The 18,602-nt window shown below is 50.7% G+C and overlaps 1 protein-coding gene across 1 annotated transcript; it reads left to right on the plus strand.

Moving 5' to 3' along the window:
* The first annotated feature begins 659 nt into the window (after positions 1–659).
* SYT2 (synaptotagmin 2) lies at positions 660–12,131 on the plus strand. The gene is made up of 8 exons (XM_003410231.3): positions 660–837; positions 1,813–1,979; positions 3,319–3,438; positions 3,815–3,982; positions 4,331–4,498; positions 6,503–6,620; positions 7,588–7,721; positions 11,925–12,131. The coding sequence occupies exons 1-8, from the start codon at positions 660–662 to the stop codon at positions 12,129–12,131; spliced, it is 1,260 nt and encodes a 419-aa protein (XP_003410279.3).
* Positions 12,132–18,602: the final 6,471 nt, after the last annotated feature.

The following is an 18,602-nucleotide window of genomic DNA, read 5'->3' on the forward strand; positions in this document are numbered from 1 at the left end:
AGGGAGCCAGTGAATAAAGAAGACAAGTGGGCTGAGGAGAGAATCTTGGGGACATATTTAGGGTTCAGGAGGAGGAAATGGAGCCAGGGATGATAACAGAATATGAGTGTTATGGGGACAGGTGTAAAATCCAGGCTGAGCAATGTCATTAAAGTCAAGTAAGAGAAAGGTTTAAGGAGTCCTCAGTGGGAAAACCTGGCCTTCTTCCTAGAGTTATTTAGAGGTTAGGGTTAATTGAGATATATGATAGTGATTAAGCATATAGGCTTTGGGGTCAGGTAGACTGGTTCAAATCTCAGTTTCAGAACTTATTAGCTAAGCGACCTTGGGGAACCATCCTAACCTTTCTGAGTTCAGTTTCCTCATTTTTTAAATGGCAATAATAAATTGTTAGGTTGTTTAGATTAAATGAGATAATGCATAGAAAGTACCTGACACGTTTATGGACAACCTTAATGATAGCAATTACTATTATTGTTTTACGTCATCATTAATATTACATGAAAGAGCTTTGAACTATAAAGGGATTACTATTAATATACTAGCTTTTGGAAGAACTTCACTGGTCCTTTGGCAAGGATTTCTGCACTTGGGACTCCGGGATGTTCACCCTGCCCCTTCCTCTCTTATCCCCAGCTCTCCCCCCCAACCCCACCATCATGAGAAACATCTTCAAGAGGAACCAGGAGCCCATTGTGGCTCCTGCCACCACCACCGCCACAATGCCATTTGGCCCCGTAGACAACTCCACTGAGAGTGGGGGTGCTGGAGAGAGCAAGGAGGACATGTTTGCCAAGCTGAAGGAGAAGTTCTTTAATGAGATCAAGAAGATTCCCTGTGAGTGGACCCTGGTGGCCGAAAGGGTGGGCAAGACTAGAGTCTGGGAATGGTTGTGTGGGCAGGACAGGGTTTGTCCAAGTCTGGGGTGGGGGGACCAGTGGGATGTGGTTGGCTGGGTTCTTTCTTACAGCTTAGATTTCAGGCTGGATTCTTTGGGGATCCCCTTCAGAAAGGGAGGAGATGTGGTTTGGCATTAATGAAGGGAACAATGGGTGTATGCGCCCCCAACCTTCAAGAGGAAAAGGAAGTTCTTATAACTTAGAAAACAGTCAAAAGAAGATAAAACCAAAGGAAGATGAAAAATTATGAAACAGAAATCACTATTCAGGTTTTCCAGTAACAGTTTAAAATTACTTTATTTTGGAAAGATAAGAAATAAAAGCTCCCATTGTTTTCTGAATTTCTCACAAAAGCTGTATAGGAGACCTAGAGGTCAATCTTCAGGTGGGAGGTAGTGCTTCAGAACCACGGAGAGCAGCCCATCCCCAAACACTTGAGTTATGCAAAGCTAAGTCTTCTAGGTCCAGGCTAAACCTAGTTTGGTCCTTGTGTCTCTGGGTCATCCCTCTCGTGACTGGGTGCATGAGGTAGGGTCAAGGGGCTCTTTCTACAGCTAGGTCTGATAAGGACTGTTCCACCCTGTCCAGCATGGCCAGTTTTCCATAGATCAAACTAGTCAACACCCAGTAGAGTCAAACTGATGTTCTTCTACATATGTACCTGATTGCCACCCCTCAGTTAACAGGCTGTATCTCCAAAGACAGTAGGCTAAGGAACATGCATGAGATCTTAATGAAAAGGCATGCAAAGTATCTGTAATGTACATGCAAGTCACTATGAGTGTGTGGTTAAAACATATCAAGGAGTGTGGCCATTGAGGATCATAGTCTCGCCCCATTTTTGGCAATGTGCTGGGGTCAGGATTGGGAAGACAGGCACTGCTGACTCCTGGGTTCTTCTCTGTGTGGGCAGTACCACCCTGGGCGCTGATCGCCATTGCTGTGGTGGCTGGCCTCCTCCTCCTCACCTGCTGCTTCTGCATCTGCAAGAAGTGCTGCTGCAAGAAGAAGAAGAACAAGAAGGAGAAGGGCAAAGGCATGAAGAACGCCATGAACATGAGGGACATGAAAGGGGGTCAGGTAGGACACCTGTGGGCAGAGGGGGGTGCTGGGAGAGCCCATCCCAGGCCTTCCTGATGGTAAAGGGTGAAACAAAGGCTTCTGGGTTTCTACAGCTAAACTGGCCCCTTTCTTAAAACAAGGTGGCTCCCCTTTTCCAAGCTTCACATGAAGAGATGCCTCAGGCAGCCCTATTGTCACGTCTCTAGTATAACATCATCTGTAGGTTGGCTGGTGGGAAGGTGGGATTTGCATGCTAGCATGAATGTGTCCTTCAAAAGACAGAGGAAGAAGGCGGTGTTGACCCCAAAGAGGCTATTGGGGAAAAATGTTAGAGAAAGAGGCAACTCCCCAGGAAGACACCACCTGGGTAGTCCTGTGTTCTTCTGTCAGAAGGGGTGGGGTGGGGAATAGACAGAAGCAGAAGAATGATCTTGAGACACCAAGACAGGGCCAACCTGATTCATCTCTAATCACATAATTCAGTTATTTAACTCTGTCTGAGTCTGGTCAGCCTGGAAAGGTCCCTTGACAGACCAAAGTTTCTCCTTTTAAGTTTACAAAGTTCCTTGTGTGCCCCATGTTTGTTTTGGGAGTTACTGGGAGAAATCTCTTCCCTGAGGAAACAATATGGAGGGTGGAAGGTAGGGCCTGATCTCAAGAAGGAATGGGCCAGGGATCAAAATGGCCTGTGAGTGTTTGCATGTTTATACACATGTATGTATATGTGTGTGTATGTGTGCCCAAAAGAAAGCTACAGTGTGTGTGTATGTGTGGGGGGGGGAGGGTTTCCAAGTATTACCTGGGTACAGCCCCACCTGGTCTTACCAAGTGGCTGCAACTTGAGGGGCTGGTCTGAGCTTCAGGACTTTTTCTTACATCACTTTTTCCCTTCTCTTCCCACCTCTGTGGACTCACCCTTCTGTCTGCCTGGATGGAACGCCTGGTATGTCTCGCCCAGGGTGGGTGGGGTCTGAGCTGGGGAAGGTACTGGGGAGTAGGCTAATAAGGGAAGCAGTTCCCACAGCTTGAGAAGTGTAAAGCATTTGGAGTAGTTGCTGGCAAATGGTACTGTGCCCATGGGGAGGACAGGTGCATACCAAATACCATAGGCATGTCTTTCCAGCCCAGGGCTGGGGTCCCAGGGGCTCAGGGGAGGCCCTGGAGGAACAGACGGAGGGTTCTGATGGGCTGTGGGGAAGCAGAGTCCTCTGGATAGTGCTTCGCCCTGTCCCTTAGCCCCACACCCAGCTCTGAGTCAGGGGCTGGCCCAAAGGGCGGGCTTCCACTGCTCCAGTGGCAAGCCAGCCTGCTCAGTTCTCCCCCATAATGTATGCCTCCCCTCCCCCAGCCTCCACAGGATGATGACGACGCAGAGGGAGGCCTGACTGAGGGAGAAGGTGAAGGAGAGGAGGAGAAAGAGCCGGAGAACCTGGGCAAACTGCAGTTTTCCCTGGACTATGATTTCCAGGCCAACCAAGTATGTGGGGCTGGGTTTGGGGTGAGGTAGGGAAGGAGGGAGAGGGCTGGGAGTTGGATGGGAGGGTTGGAAAATCCAGCCCCCCAGGCATGTGGGCATTACTCCTTTCCACGGAGTGGGCCAGGTGGACACCATAGGACATATATCCCTAGACTAATCCTGGCTTGGCTACCAGCCTGTTCTAGGGAAGGTGTCAGCCCAGGCTGATCCTGCTATTAACCTGCCCAGCAACCCTGGGTTAATCAGTTGCCCTTTCAACTCCAGGTTCCCCATATGTCACTGTGAATTCCTGGGATGGCGATCCTGGGGAGGGGTTGGTGGGTGCTGGGTCTAGGGCCATCCTGAGACTAAGGCCTTCTCCCTCCTCTTTCCACAGCTCACAGTGGGTGTTCTGCAGGCTGCGGAACTGCCTGCCCTAGACATGGGAGGCACCTCCGACCCTTACGTCAAAGTCTTCCTCCTTCCAGACAAGAAGAAGAAATACGAGACCAAAGTCCATCGGAAGACCCTGAACCCTGCCTTCAACGAAACCTTCACCTTCAAGGTGACGATACCAGCTCCCTCCCTGACCCCACTTCCACCCTGAGTTCTGCATACCTTTCCTCCATCCTTAGCTGTGGCTGAGGCCCCTGGGACCAGCTCAGTCTGGAACAATGGCAGGGTGTCCACCTACACATAAGGTCCCTCCCTACCCAGCCTCTTTGCAGCATCAGGACCCCTCCTGTCCTGCCCTTGCACTCTGCTCCCCTGTGCCTGGATCTTCTCTGTCTACAGACTCCCTGGGAGCCCTAGGCCAGTTGGGATGGAGGCCAGGCCCAGGGACTGCCCACAGTGCCCCCTGGAGTTTCAGGAGTTGCTCTGACCCCTCTCTGCCCCTGACTGTGCCCTGCAGGTGCCGTACCAAGAGCTGGGGGGCAAAACCCTGGTGATGGCTATCTATGACTTTGACCGCTTCTCCAAACATGACATCATCGGAGAGGTGAAGGTGCCCATGAACACGGTAGACCTCGGCCAGCCCATCGAGGAGTGGAGGGACTTGCAAGGCGGAGAGAAGGAGGAGGTGAGGGCAGAGAGCAGACACTGTCATGACACAGTAGTAAGAGGTGGGCTTTAGAGCCAGGCAAGCTGGTTTAGGATCCCAGCTCCACACTTCCTAGCTGTGCGACCCTGGGCAAGTTGCTTAATCTCTTTGGATCCAAATTTTTCTCTTTTTACAGATGAGGATTAACTGGTTATGTAAAGCACCCAGCGCAGTGTCTGCATTAGTTGGCACTTGAATAAATGAAAGCACCATTATTGTTACTCCAAAGGTTCTGCTATCACCTAGGGCAAGTGAGTCATGACTGTGCCTCAGTTTACCTACAAGGAAAGCCCACTTTTGTTCTGAAGGACTCTTGGCATGGGAGCCTGTCCCCCCAGCAACTGATACAGTGTTTATTCAGTCACCAAATCTTTATTGAGCACCTATTGTTGTTGTCGTGTGCATTAAGTTGATTCTGACTCATGCTGACCCTGTAGGGCTGAGTAGAATTGCCCCTTGGGGCTTCCTAGGCTGTAACCTTTATGGGAGCAGATTGCCAGATCTTTCCTCTCAAGGAGCTGCTGGTGGGTTTGAACCTCAGACCTTTCAGTTAGCAGCCAAGCACTTAGCCGTTGCTCCCCCAGGGTTCCATACTGAGCACCTACTGTGTGCAAAAAGTTCCATTGTAGCCACTGTGCCCTGCCAGGCATCAGTCATTGGTACCTAGCCAAGTGCCTGTAGTGTGCCTGGCACGGCACTAGGCAGTGATGGAGAGCCTAGAAGAGGTGCTTACTGAGACATACGTCCTTACTTTGGGGCTCACGCTGTGGCTGGGAGGGAGGCAGGGCCAGCACACTTGAGCCAAGGCACCTGGTCAGCGTTGGCCTGGTGGTCCTGACTCTGCGAAGATTTGACTCAGGCAGAGCGGTGTTAAGAGAGGGTCTAAGAACCAGGAGTCCTGGGTCCACATCCATCCCCCAGTGTGTGTGTGTGTGACTTTGACCAAATCATCCTTCTCTCTGAACCTCGGGTTCTCACTGCTCAAACAGAATCCTAGCCAAATGACATAATGCATGTGAAAATATTTTATAAAATGTAAGGTGCTTTTGACTGCTGTTATTGTTATCACTGTTTATGTTGTTGGAAATACTGATACCAGATACTGAGATTATCTATCAGAGAGGTTGGAACTAAAAAAAAAAAAAAAATCCTTGTCCTGTCCACATGAAAGAGTTGAGGTGCAATGGCAGAAGAGAAAGAACACGGAAGTGCTTTGAAAACCACGACTCACTCTACCGATGGAGGGGTAAACAGGGAGAGCTTACTGAGCAGCGGACTCAGGGGAGGGAGGCTCCTGAGGTAGCCACGCTTAGTCTCCCAGAAACCAGCCAAGCTAACCAGCTCCTTGCCCTCAAGCAGGTTCTGTCCCATGGTGACCCCCTGTGTTACAGAGTAAACGGACTGGTAGCTTTTACTGAGCTCCGTAGGATGTTCTTGGCTGTAATCTTTACAGAAGCAGATTACCAGACCTTTCTTCCGTGGCACCACTGACCTATGGATGAGTAGCCAAGTGCAAACCATCTGAGCCACCCAGGGACCTTTCAGTTTCCCAGAGACCTTGGAAATGAAGACTTGGTTCCACGCCCACTCCTCCCCCTTTCCACCATCCCAGGCCTCACTGTCCTGGGGCAGGTCAGGGGGTAGAAGCCCTAACATGCCCCACATTGCCTTCAGATCCCCATAGGGTACTCAGTCATCCCCACTATGGCAGCCTGTTCTGTTGCCCTCCTTTCTGAACCCTTAGCCCAGGGCCCCAGGCTCCAGTTGGGCTGCCCAGTCAGTCTCAGGGGCTTTGTTGAGCGGCAGCAGAAGGCACTGAGCTCAAAGGGGAAAGACCTTCTCGGCCATCACAGATGTGAGGCTGGTGACTGAGGGAGGTGGGAACAAACCATTGCCTTGCTAGTAAGGGCAACATGGGGTCGGACCAGGCTAGAGGAAGTGGGGTGCCTGAGATGACCCTGAGTCCTCTCCCCCCATGGACAGCCAGAGAAGCTGGGAGACATCTGCACCTCCCTGCGCTACGTGCCCACAGCTGGGAAGCTCACCGTCTGCATCCTGGAGGCCAAGAACCTGAAGAAGATGGATGTCGGGGGCCTTTCAGGTGCGTGCAGAGCTTCGGGCTACCATTGGGTGGCACCATCGAGCCAGCCACCACCTAGAGCCTTCGGTGTTTGCACATTAGAAGGAAAGCTGTTCTGGATGTCTCTGACCAGCTGTGGGCCCCCAAAGTAGGATGTGGAGCAGAGGGATCTGGCTTCTCAGCCCCTCCCTTTCTCTGAGGGTCCTCTGCCCCCTTTTGGAGCTGTCTTCCCAGGCTCTCCTGCCTTGTCCTCTGGGTCATGAGGAAAGTATCAGATATATGTCATCCCCCAGGGGACGGCTGTAGGAAGCGGGCAGGGCTTAACCCAAAGCATGCCCTTCCAGTCCTGACGCCACAATCGGGGCACATGGGGAGGAACTTTTTGAGGAAAGGCTCTTGGCTCTGCTGGCTATGCCCAGAAAGAGGACTCCAGGGTTGTGCTCCAGGTTTCAGGTGTACTGACGGTGACTGGGGCTGGCCCACAGCACAGGTTTCTTGTGGAAAGGTAGAGAATCAGCCCCATACCTGGCTTTGACCAGCAGGTCTCCATGCTCATCCCAGCTCTGCCACTGACTCTGTTGGCCTTGGGCAGGTCACTTCCTTTCTTTGGGTCCCAGTTTGTCATCTGCGAGGTTAGGGAGATCGGATTGGATCAGGGGATGGTGTATGTGTGTCACGCTTTTAGCACACCTCTGTCCACTGCCTCTGACAGACATCACCAAACCACCACACTCTCTCAGGAGACCTTACTTAGACTCAGGAATTTTCCCAACATAAGGCTCCAGGCAGCCACAACCCGTCCATCAGAGTTGATGCTTAAGGTGAAACCTTTTTGCCATCCCTGGACGAGATGATGGCCCTGATGTCTCCTGGGCTTGATGTCCTAAGACTCGGGGCCCTCTGAGGGCCAGGCCTCAGCAGGGTCTCAGCAAGGTGGAATGGTGGAGGGCTAATGGGAACCTTCCTGGGTGGGGTTCTCCCTCTGCAGATCCCTATGTGAAGATCCACCTGATGCAGAATGGTAAGAGGCTCAAGAAGAAGAAGACCACGGTGAAGAAGAAGACCCTGAACCCATACTTTAATGAGTCCTTCAGCTTTGAGATTCCCTTTGAGCAGATTCAGGTGCTCCAGCCCCTGGGTTGTAGCTGTGGTACAGGGGTGAGGGAGGCAAGCATGTTTGGGGGAGGCGGGTGATGAGGAAGAGCCTTGCTCAGGTGGGGGAAGGCTCTGGGTCTAATGGTGCTGTGGAGGGGCCACCTCCCAAGTGGCCTCTTCCAGAGTCCCACTTTCTACAGAGATGAATGTGAACTAATTCAAAAAAATCCATGAAGCATTCCTTTAGGACTTTGAGGTACATGGTAGAGCACACGGGTGGGTGAAGATGTATCACAGGCACCAGTGAGGGTGGGAGCTGGTGTGAGGAGGTGGGAATGGCCTCCTTCACCCTACTCCAGCCCTTCCCGATTGGGCCATCCCTGCCCCACTTCTGTTGGAGTAGGCAGGCTGCTACCATTTTACCCTCTGACTCCCTTTGTCTTATCTCTCTCTCTTTTTTTAAATTATTTTATTGTGGTAAAATATATATAGCATAAAATTTGCCATTTTAACCTTTTATAAGTGTACAATTCAGTAACATTAATTACATTCACAATGTTGTGCAGCCGTCTCCACCATCTGTTCCAAAACTTTTTCATCACCCCAAACAGAAACCGCACCCATTAAGCAATGACCCCGCATTCACCCCTCCTCCAGGCCCTGGTAACCGGTACTCTACTTGCTGTCTCGTGAATTGACCTGTTCTAGATAACCCAGTGCCGTAGTGACCCTAAAAGACAGAGTAGGACTATTCTATTCTAGATGCTTCATATAAATAGAATCAAGCAATGTTTGTCCTTTGTGTCCGGTTTATTCCGCTCAGCATAATGTTTTTAAGGTTCACCCATGTTGTAGCAGGTATTAGACTTGCATTTCTTTTTACGGCTGAAAAATATTCCATTGTAGGTATGTACCACATTTTATTTATCCATTCATCTCTTGATGCACACTTGGTGGTTTCTAGCATCTGGCTATTGTGAACAAGCTGCAGTGAACACTGGTGTACAAGTATCTGTTTGAGTCCCTGCTTTCAAGTCCCTTGGGTATATACCTGGGAGTAGAGTTACTGGGTTCTATGATAGTTTTATGTTTAACTTTTTGAGGAACTTCCAAACCCTTTCCCACAGTGGCTGCACCATTTTACATGCCCACCAGCAATGGATGAGGGTTCCAATTTCTCCACATCCTCACCGACACTTCTTATTTTCTAATCCTGTTTGGTGTGAAGTGGTATCTTGTGGTTTTGAAGTTTGCATTTCCCTGATGACTACTGATGCTGAGCACCTTTTCATCTGCTTATTGGCCAGTTGTATATCTTCTTTGGAGAAATGTCTGTTCAAGTTCCTGCCTCATTTTTTAATTGAGTTGTCTTTTTGTTGTTGAGCTGTAGTTCTTTTCTGTAGTTCCATTCTGGATATTAACCCCTATTAATATTTGCAAATATTTCTCCTATTCTGTAAGTTGTCATTTAAATTTCTTAATAATGTCCTTTGATGCACACTTCTTTTTTGGTTTCATATTTCTTACTTAGCCCAATTGTACTTTAGATGAAGGTTTACAGAACGAACTAGTTCTCATTAAACAGTTAGTGCACATATTGTTTTATGACATTGGTTAACAACCCCACGACATGTCAACACTCTCTCTTCTCAACCTTGGGTTCCCTATTACCAGCTTTCCTGTTCCCTCCTGCCTGCTAGTCCTTGCCCCAGGGCTGGTGTGCCCCTTTAGTCTTGTTTTGTTTTATGGGTGTGTCCAACCTTTGGCTGAAGGGTGAACCTCAGGAGTCATTTTATTACTGAGCTGAAAGGGTGTCTGGGAGCCATACTCTCAGGGTTTCTCCAGTCTCTGTCGGGCCAGCAAGTCTGCCCTTTCTTTCTGAGTTAGAATTTTGTTCTACATTTTTCTCCAGCTCTGTCCGGGACCCTATATTGTGATCCTTGTCAGAGTAGTCAGTGATGGTAGCCAGACACCATCTAGTTGCACTGGACTCAGTCTGGTGGAGGCGATGGTAGGCGTGGTCCATTAGTCCTTTGGACTAATCTTGCCCTTGTATCTTTAGTTTTCGTCATTCCTCCTTGCTCCCGAAGGGGTGAGACCAGTGGAATATCCTGGATGGCTGCTCACAGGCTTTTTAGACCCCAGACACTACTCACCAAAGTAGAATGTAGAACATTTTCTTTATCAAACATGTTATGCCAATTGAGCTAGATGTTCCCTGAGACCATGGTCCCCAAAGCCCTCAGCCCAGCAATTCCATCCCGAGTTTGGCTGTGTCTATGGAGCTTCCATGACCTTGCCTTGTACAAGTTGTGCTGGCTTGCCCAGTATTGTGTACTGTCTTACCCTTCACCAAAGTTACCAGTTATCTATTATCTATTTAGTGTTTTTCTTTGTTTTAATTTTGATGAAGTCTAATTTATCTACTTTTGTTGCTTATAGTTTTGGTGTCATATCTATGTCTGTCCTCTTTTCCCTCTGTCTTTCCCTTCTCTGCTCCCTCTTTCTTTTCCTTCCTTTCTTCCCACCAGCCAGTGCTGTAAGTGTTTGAGACGATGCCTCTTTTTCACTATTTCTGGGCAGGAATGGGACCTGGACATGGTAGGACAAGAGCCCCACCTACCCTTTCTGGGAGTCAGAATGGGCCAGGACCTTGGAGTCTTTGTCCCTCCCTCTTTATAAGGAGCTGCTACCTCCTCTCTCCAGGAGGGTCGAGGGGCAGGGGTACCAAGGGACTCTTCAGAGTCGGTAATGTCCTCTCTGGAAGTTCTTCAAGGGAACAGTGAACAGCTTGGCAATGATCTTAGAACAAAGTGGAGAACTTGAGAGATATAAAGTATACTGGCCCGAGCAACTCGAATTCAGCACGCCCAGAGCCAGTATAATGAGCTTCTCCACACCTTCCCTCCCAGCCAAAACTGCTCCTTTTGGATTCTTCATTTTCCGTGAATGGCCTCACCATCTACCCAGCTGCCTAACCTGGAAACCTAGGAATCATCTCAGACCTCTCCTTCTCCCAGACGCCCTTTTTCCTTTCTCATTTATCCAAAATACTGAGCATTTCCTAAGGCTAGGCACTCCCTAGGTGCTAGAGAAACAAATGTAAAGAAGACACAGTTCTTGCCCTCAAGGAACTCACAGGCAGGAGGGGTCCAGTCAGCAGGCCCTTCAAACAGTGTGAGAGCAGCTTCAATGTGCATAAACACAGATGGCTGTGAGGTACTCGGGTGGCTTCCCAGAGAAAGCCTGGTCCTAAAGGCTCAGTCTGAGTTGGCTGGGCTCAGGAGAGAGAATAGCATTCACCTTCCCCTCAAGAAACCCAACCAGTCATCCAGCCCTCTTGATTCTCATCCCTAGACACCTCTCCAATCTGACTTCTCCCCATCCCCAATGCCACTGCCTTGGTTCAGGTATTCAATATCTACCCTCCCAGGCCCACTGGCAGTCCCCCACTGAGTCTCTCTGACACCAGTCCCATTCCTCCTCCAGTAAGTCTTCCACCTCAATGCCAGGGTTTTCGTTCTAAAATATCTGTGTCACTCTTTCTCTTAAGTCTTCAGAAGCTCCTATGCTTTGCCTGTAGCATAAAATGCAAACTCCTTAGCTGGCCGAACCCATCCTACTGATTTCATTTCCTGCCTCTTCGGTTCTTGCTCTGCATCTCAGCAACTCTGAACTTGTTCTGTTTCCCAACACTAAATGCGCTCTCATGTCTCTATACCTCCACCCAGGCTAACCTTCTCTTCTGGAATCCTCCCCTTCCTTCTTTTCTCCTATCTGGAGAAATCCTCAGCCTTCATGTTTTAGTTCAGTCTGTCCTCACCCCAGCAGGATTGTCACCTCCTCTGAATGTCTATAGTACCTTGTGCTTACCTCTCTAGCATTATCACTTTGTGTTGTAAGTTTTTGATAATGTGTCTGTTGACCTCATTAGAGGTGAAGTTCATCTTTTAACCACCCCCCCCCCGCCCGGTGCTTAGCACAGTGCCTGGCCCACAACACTTGCTCAATAAATACCTCTTTGTAGAAACAGAGATTGCCTCTAAACAGTGTGGCCTCTGTCTCCATGTAAGTTCAGTTTATGATGGAAGCCAGAGATGAAAGCAAGGGGCCCTGGAAGGGCTCTCCTGCTCAAGCACTCGGAGATAGGTTGATGGAGGGGGAGAAGGTTGGCCATGGGATTCCACCTCTTAGCCTACCAACTCCGTCCCTCCTTTGCTTTCCCTGCAGAAAGTCCAGGTAGTGGTCACTGTGCTGGACTATGACAAGCTGGGCAAGAATGAAGCCATTGGCAAGATCTTTGTGGGCAGCAATGCCACAGGCACCGAGCTGCGGCACTGGTCCGACATGCTGGCCAACCCCCGGAGGCCCATCGCTCAGTGGCACTCACTAAAGCCCGAGGAGGAGGTGGATGCACTTCTGGGCAAGAACAAGTAGGCAGCAGCGGCTGGGACCCCGCTCCCTTCACAGACACTGACGAGATCCAGAGCTATCAATACCTCAGTTATGCAACCTTAGAGGTTTTTGTTTGTTTGTGATTGTGTTCTTGTTTTTTCTTCCCTTTTCTCTTTTAAAAGACCAACTTCCCTCTGATGGCTGTGTGGGGAGAGTCCCCTAAGAGGTGAGAGAGAAGCTTGGCTCTTTTCATCGTCCCAGGAGCTGCCCTTGCTGCCTGCCCTGTCATTTACCCCTCACTCTTTCAAAGTTTCACTTACACCTCACCCTGAGTGAGGCCCTCTTCTGAAAGAAAGTTGCAACACTTCCTGTTTTTCGAATGTTCTGGACCAACAAAATGGCAGCACCTCCTGTTTCCTGACAGGGAAGGCAACACAGTGGCCAATGATCCTTGTGTGTGTGTGTGTGTGTGTGTGTATGTGTGCGTGTGTTGCTTTGAGCATCTCTCTTCATTTCCGGAATGAGCCACGGACAGTGAAGTTGTGTGGGGAGAGACGGCTCTTCGGGAACCCTGAACTGAAGAAAGTCCACTGTCTTAAGTGGGAGATCTTCTGTCAGCTGTGGAGAGGGCTCAGAATCCTGAGACTATGCCAGCAATGCCCATACTGCTTATGGGTGGCTATCTGGGAGGCAGCAAGATGTGGAAACTGGATTTGACAGAACTAGGACCAAATCCCTGATGCCATCGTAGACTTCCTCCTGTCAGTCATGGTTTCCAGAAGTGTGGTTTCTGGGACAGTCATGGAAAAAAACTACTTGCTAGACTCTTAACAGGGACTGTCAGTCCCAAGACATCACTCTCGTTGACAATGAATATTAAACTGTGGAGAAACAGAAGTCTCATTACCCAGAAAGACCAAAATGAAACTCCTGGATCTCAATCCTCGTCCATTGGGAAACACAGATGCTTTCTCCCTTTCCAGAATATAAACAGTGCCATTCATTTGCATTGATTTTCCATCATGCTTTTGCTAATGCTTCTCTTTCAATTTAAGTGGAGCAACGCTGTCTGAGCCAGAGAACTTTAAAAGGAAGGCTTAAGTGTTCTTAGTTACCCTGAGGTCCAGGTAAGAAGGAGGTGGGTGATAGGGGTAAGATGGTAGATAGATGGCAGAGATTCCCTGGATGAGAAAGATGGAAGCACGAATTTCCCCCAACTCCCAACTCCCAGGGTCCTGCTCTGCCCTCCATGCTAGAAGACCTATGGGTAGCTGGAGTCACCCAGGGAGACTCATGGCGAAGCCCCATCTTTCCATTCCTTAGGGAAGCTTCTCTCTATGAATTCTAAGAAACGAAGGATGTCCATTCCAAATGGGTGGTAGAGGAGACCTGCCAGGGTTTCTGCCGCATGCTCAGTTGTGTCTATTCCCCTTCACCTTTTGTCCCCAGCATTGATAAAAAGCCATATATATGTTAGTCAAGTTTGCACTGAGTCCCCTTCCAACCTTCAGTCTGGGCAAGAGACATAGGTCCTCATGTGGCCAGAGGCCAGCACCACTTCCTCAGGCCCCTTTCTCCCATCCTTGCCTCCCTTCAGCCCCCCTCTTCCAACCATAGAACACTCAGGCCATTGCCATTTCTTCATCACAGAAAACTCATGGCTTCTTCAGAAGCTTTGGGATTGCCCTCATTCCCAGCAAAAATAGCAGCACTTCCTATCCTACCTCACCTGGGCCACCTCAGTTTCCTGTAAGTCCCTGAGACAGATGGACGGTGTAGGAGAGAATCAGGTTTTGAAGACCCAACATGAAGAAGGTGCAGAGTATCTTTTTATTTTACTAAAAGAAGAAGGTTTTTTTTGTTTTGTTTTGTTTTGCTTGGTGTTTTGGTCAGAGTAGGTGGTGAGGAAACACCACCACCAGAAACAGACTAAGAAGCAGGACCCAGCCTGCCTGTGTCTCTCAGAGACTCTTCCCCTTCTTGCTAGTGGCACTTGGTACATGGAAAATTATTTTTTTACTGGAGCCTGTGGGGTATGTGTGTGTGTGTGTTTAATGATTGGAAGGCTGAACTCTGACAGGATTATGAGCTTTGGTCCTTGGGACCAGACTTGTGGTTATGGTAGCGAGTTATAAGAAAATAAGGTGCCTTCAGAATCTGGGTGGCTGTGAGTAGGAAATACTGGTGTGGACATCAGAAGCCACCGGGCTCTTCCCCCATCCCCAGAGCTTGGAATTTTGGTGCTTTCTCAGGGTCTCTCTCCCCACGCTCATTCTCCTCACCCACATCCCACAAATATCGTTCATGGCACCTCCCCTGTCAGCCTCATCTCCTCTACCCTCATTCCTTTTCCCTTTCCCAATCCACCTTCTACCACCTGGGATTCTTCTCTGCCCAGGAACCTCATTTAGCCCTTCGGTGGTTTGGGTGTCCCTGTACCTGGAAATAGGTGCTGGATTTATTCCTCCAAGCCTAATGGTAGTGAGCTGTCTTGAGAGGTGGCACAAATCACTGAGAAACTTTGAGCATAGAGCCAGGGGAAGACCTGAGTATGGGGAACAATTCCCTCCCTAGTCCTAGCTGATTCTTAGATGGGCACTTGGCCCAGATGAGCTATCCCAGCAGATGGCATTTTTCCAGGCCCACAGGCGAGGAGGTAGACAGGAAACAATCTTACTCTTGTAAGGTCTCCACAATTGGGGGTGGCTGTAACCCAGACCCCAGAGCATCATTCTAAACCTTCGCTGCTATGCGGGCTTATTTCTGGGGATGTTAGCGTGCTGGGTGCAGGCACTAAGTAGGACAGCGGTAGGCTGTCTAGCTTGTGAGGGTTCAGGATGCCTCAGGAGCTGGGAGGTTTCATTCCTTAAGTCTATTCCAGAGAGGGGAAATATAGAGGTGATTTTTTACAGAGGGGCTGAGACTATGAAAACCCAAACCCACTTCTACCCAGAATTTGTGAGGCCTGAAAGCTGTTTCCTCCTTTCTCCTGAAGAACCATCTCAGGGGGACACTAGCTCTGCCAGAGCTATGAAGAGATGTTTGGGCTTTAGAAGAGGAGGCTGAGGCCTAGGGTAAGCTGGGTAAAGAGCCCTTGGGTAGCCCCAGATGGTGGACTTGGCATAAATGGGCAGTGACTTTCCTGGAGTTTCTCAGCTGGAGGATGGGGCAGCAGGAATTAGGTCCCAGTCTCAGACCCTGACCTCCTCTACTCCCCCCAAACCATATGTAGCTTGTGCTTCTGCAGAAATCACTTTGGGATGATCTTGCTGGCCCAGGGCTTCAGAGAGAGAAGACAGGTTGCAGCAGGCAGCCCTCCTGTGGGTGATGACAGCTCTTTTGTAACCTGACTCCCTGCAGTGGGGTGGATGGTGGCCCTAGCAGAAAGGTCGAGAAACCTGGGTTTGTGGAGTGAGAGCTTCCGTGTTCCTTTAACATTGTGGGCTAATTCTTGAGGCATCTGAGTCCTGGGTCTCACCCAGCCTTATAGAGAGAGAGCCTGTTGCCCCTTCCTCCTAGAGCCAGGAAGAGATTCAGCCAGGAACTGCCCTCGAATCCTCCGCCTTGCCCCAACCCCCCTTCCCAGGCTGGCTAGGGCCCTTTCTCAGAGCCCCTGTGGTGGCAGGCAGGGAGGGAGGAGTCCCAAGGTCTGACCTTGGTGACCCATAGCCCCTATGATAGGGTTGCCAGATTTGGCCAATAAAAAACAGGCTTCGCAGTTAAATTTGAATTTCAGATTAGCAGTGGATAATTTTTAAGTATGTCCCAGGCAATATTTGGGACAATACTATGCTAAAAATTATTGGTTGTCTATTTGAAATTCAAATTTAACTGGGCAGCCTGCATTTTTATCTGGTAACTGTACACTCTGACCACCTCTCCCCCTCTCCCCCTCGGTCTCAGGGGACCAGAGATTGGCCACCAAGGATTTCATTTGACCTGTTTTTTGAACTGCAATATTGAGAAGGGGACACTGTGACTTGAAGACACGTGAATATACTTTATTTTTTAAGTGATGATGACAACAAAAAAAGAACCTTCTGAAACCATTTGAGCCTCATCTGACCCCTCTCCATGTGCGTTTAGTTACCTATAAAAGAAGATAGTTATCTATAAACACACAGCAGAATCTTGTTGAACCAAGATGCATGTTTCTAACTTTCTGTAAATAGCCGCATGGCAATGCTGAAAGCCTCCTACTCCTGCAACCTCAGACCCATTTTACAGAATTTGTTGAGGCTGCTCCTTCAATTTTGTGTCAGGTCCTTGTCCCCCAGCCCCACCCCGTCTCCACCCATCGGGATCCCCCCACAGCACTTGATTTCCAGCTCTGGTCCAACCTCGCCCGTCGGAGATGGTGGAGGACCGTGGGCACCCCGGAAGTCCATCCTGCCGTCTCCTGCACGTCCGTCCACCTGTCTGCAAAGCCAGCCATCGGGGGGCGGTGTGCTGTGTCTGGCCCAGTGTCTGGTGTCCCACTAGCTTCTGTGTCCTATGTATGTGTGTGGCGGGTGTGCCCCTTCCTCCCACTGTGTAAATTAACTGAAAAGCCATAAAGGGGGCCCCCTGCTGGAGATTGCCCTCTGGCTCCTCCCAGGACCCCCATGTCCCTCTGACTGGCTCCCCTCTGAACACTTGTGAAGGGCTCACTGTTGTCACCCCTCTGCTCCCTCAGCCCCGCGTCCTGGGTTTGCAGCCTCACTCGGGTCTCCACCCTGCCCCGGGTGTGGACAGGGCGGTGGCAGGGAGTACATATTGTCAGACCCCTTTCCTGGGGGCCCTGCGGAGGCACCCAGGATTTTCAGGAGCAGCAGTCTGCAGCGTAGCCTGCGGTCAGGACACCATTTATAATCTGGGGTTGGTTGACAGAACCAGCCCTGCTTATTTCACACTGTGGTGTCAGGGTCTGTGGTGGTCGTGGGTGAGGGCCTCTTGGGGAAACCGGGGCGGGGGGGGGAGTTGCCCTGCAAAGGCAGTGGTCTCCCCCCATGCTTCCTCCTACAGTCCAGAGACAGTACCCCAAGAGCAGGCAGCCTGTAGGAACTCCCCTGAGAAAGGTGGGCAGGGGTGTGAGGGGTCGCTCTGGGGAGGGCCTCAGGCCACAGGTATGCACCAGGTCTCGGCCTCCCACCTGCTCCTGCAGCAGTCACGGCCAGGTTGTGGCTGGTAGGAAAAGTGGGCCGAGGGGACTGCGCGCTTCAAAGGCCCCGGGGCATTGTGTTGAGCCAAGAGGGACAAGTAGCTCCTGGCCCGCAGCTCCTGACCCCGTGGCCCCCGGCAAGGGCAGGTGATGCCTCTGAATGACCCCAGAGGCCTTAGGCATGACAGCTATGGCGAGCATGGGGGAGGAGAGACGAGGGTGGTGTGGTGGGGGAAACCAGGCAGGCTGCTGTTCCTGGGTACAGCAGACAAGGCCAAAGCTGGTATGGTGGGCTCTGCCCCTTCCAAACCATGACCCGGGAGGCAGGGCGGGCCCACAGCAGAAGGCCTGGCCAGCTTGTTGCCGGGGTGGGAAAGGAGTGAGGAGAGCAGGAGGGCCACTTTAGAACAGGTGGGGATAGGTGCTTGGAGGAGGTGTGAGGGGACACGGGTCTTGCCCCCTCCAGCTCTCTCTGGGAACTTCCCACCCTCCAAACCCACAGCAGAGTCAGGAACTGAGGCTAGAGTTGAGGGAGAATCTGGCCTGGCAGGTGGGCAGAAGCAGTACACATAGGGGCTGGAGGGCTCCACCCAGCCTTCCTCAGCAGCCAGGGCTTTGGGGGACCCTCTTCAAAGAGCCTAGCTGTCCTGCCCTGCCTCCTCCCCATCAAAGGACTGGATTTGCTGCTTTCCGAAAACCCTGGGGCCTGAAAACCTCAAACCTGGGCTGGGGCAGGCAAGGGCCTGCCCCAGACTGCCCCTGGACTGCACTGGCCCCACCAGGACCCCCTGCCTGTCTTCATAGGAAGGACACATGTATAACCCTCGTCCCCCCTCCCCCGGCTTGGTAACTCTCCCCACCCCAACTCCCTATGTGGACTCTGTTGTTCTTGTCTGATCTCTTGTCAAATTGTTATTTTGTAATGAGCTGCGTCTCCTTATTAAAGAAATGAGCTGAAAGAAACCTGGGGGTGGGGGTGTCTCTAGTTTTTGCTGGGCTGGGGGACAGTATGGTGGGGCAGAGATGGGGAGAAGGCTCTGAGGCCCTGGCCTCTAGCCCGGCATCTCCCTTGGGGGAGGCAGTGAAAGGGGCCCAAGGCCCAGTGTCCTCTCTTCTTGGGAGTGGGGAAGACCAGACCGGTACTGCATGGTGGGAGGACACAGGGCATGTGCCTGGTGCCTGGCAGCTTTTCTAGGGGAAGGGTGGGGGGCCGGGAACATCCTCCTGGAGGCTGGGGAGTGAGTCCCTTCCAGTAGAGCTAGGCTTGGGGAACAGTCACAGTGATGGGGAGGCTGGCCCTGGGGTATGGGGGTTTGAAAAAGTGACCAGGAATTTCTACAAAGTCCTCAATTGCCCTGTTGTAAAGAACTTCA

This window comes from Loxodonta africana, chromosome 20 (assembly GCF_030014295.1).
Source record: "Loxodonta africana isolate mLoxAfr1 chromosome 20, mLoxAfr1.hap2, whole genome shotgun sequence".
Classification (NCBI taxonomy): domain Eukaryota; kingdom Metazoa; phylum Chordata; class Mammalia; order Proboscidea; family Elephantidae; genus Loxodonta; species Loxodonta africana.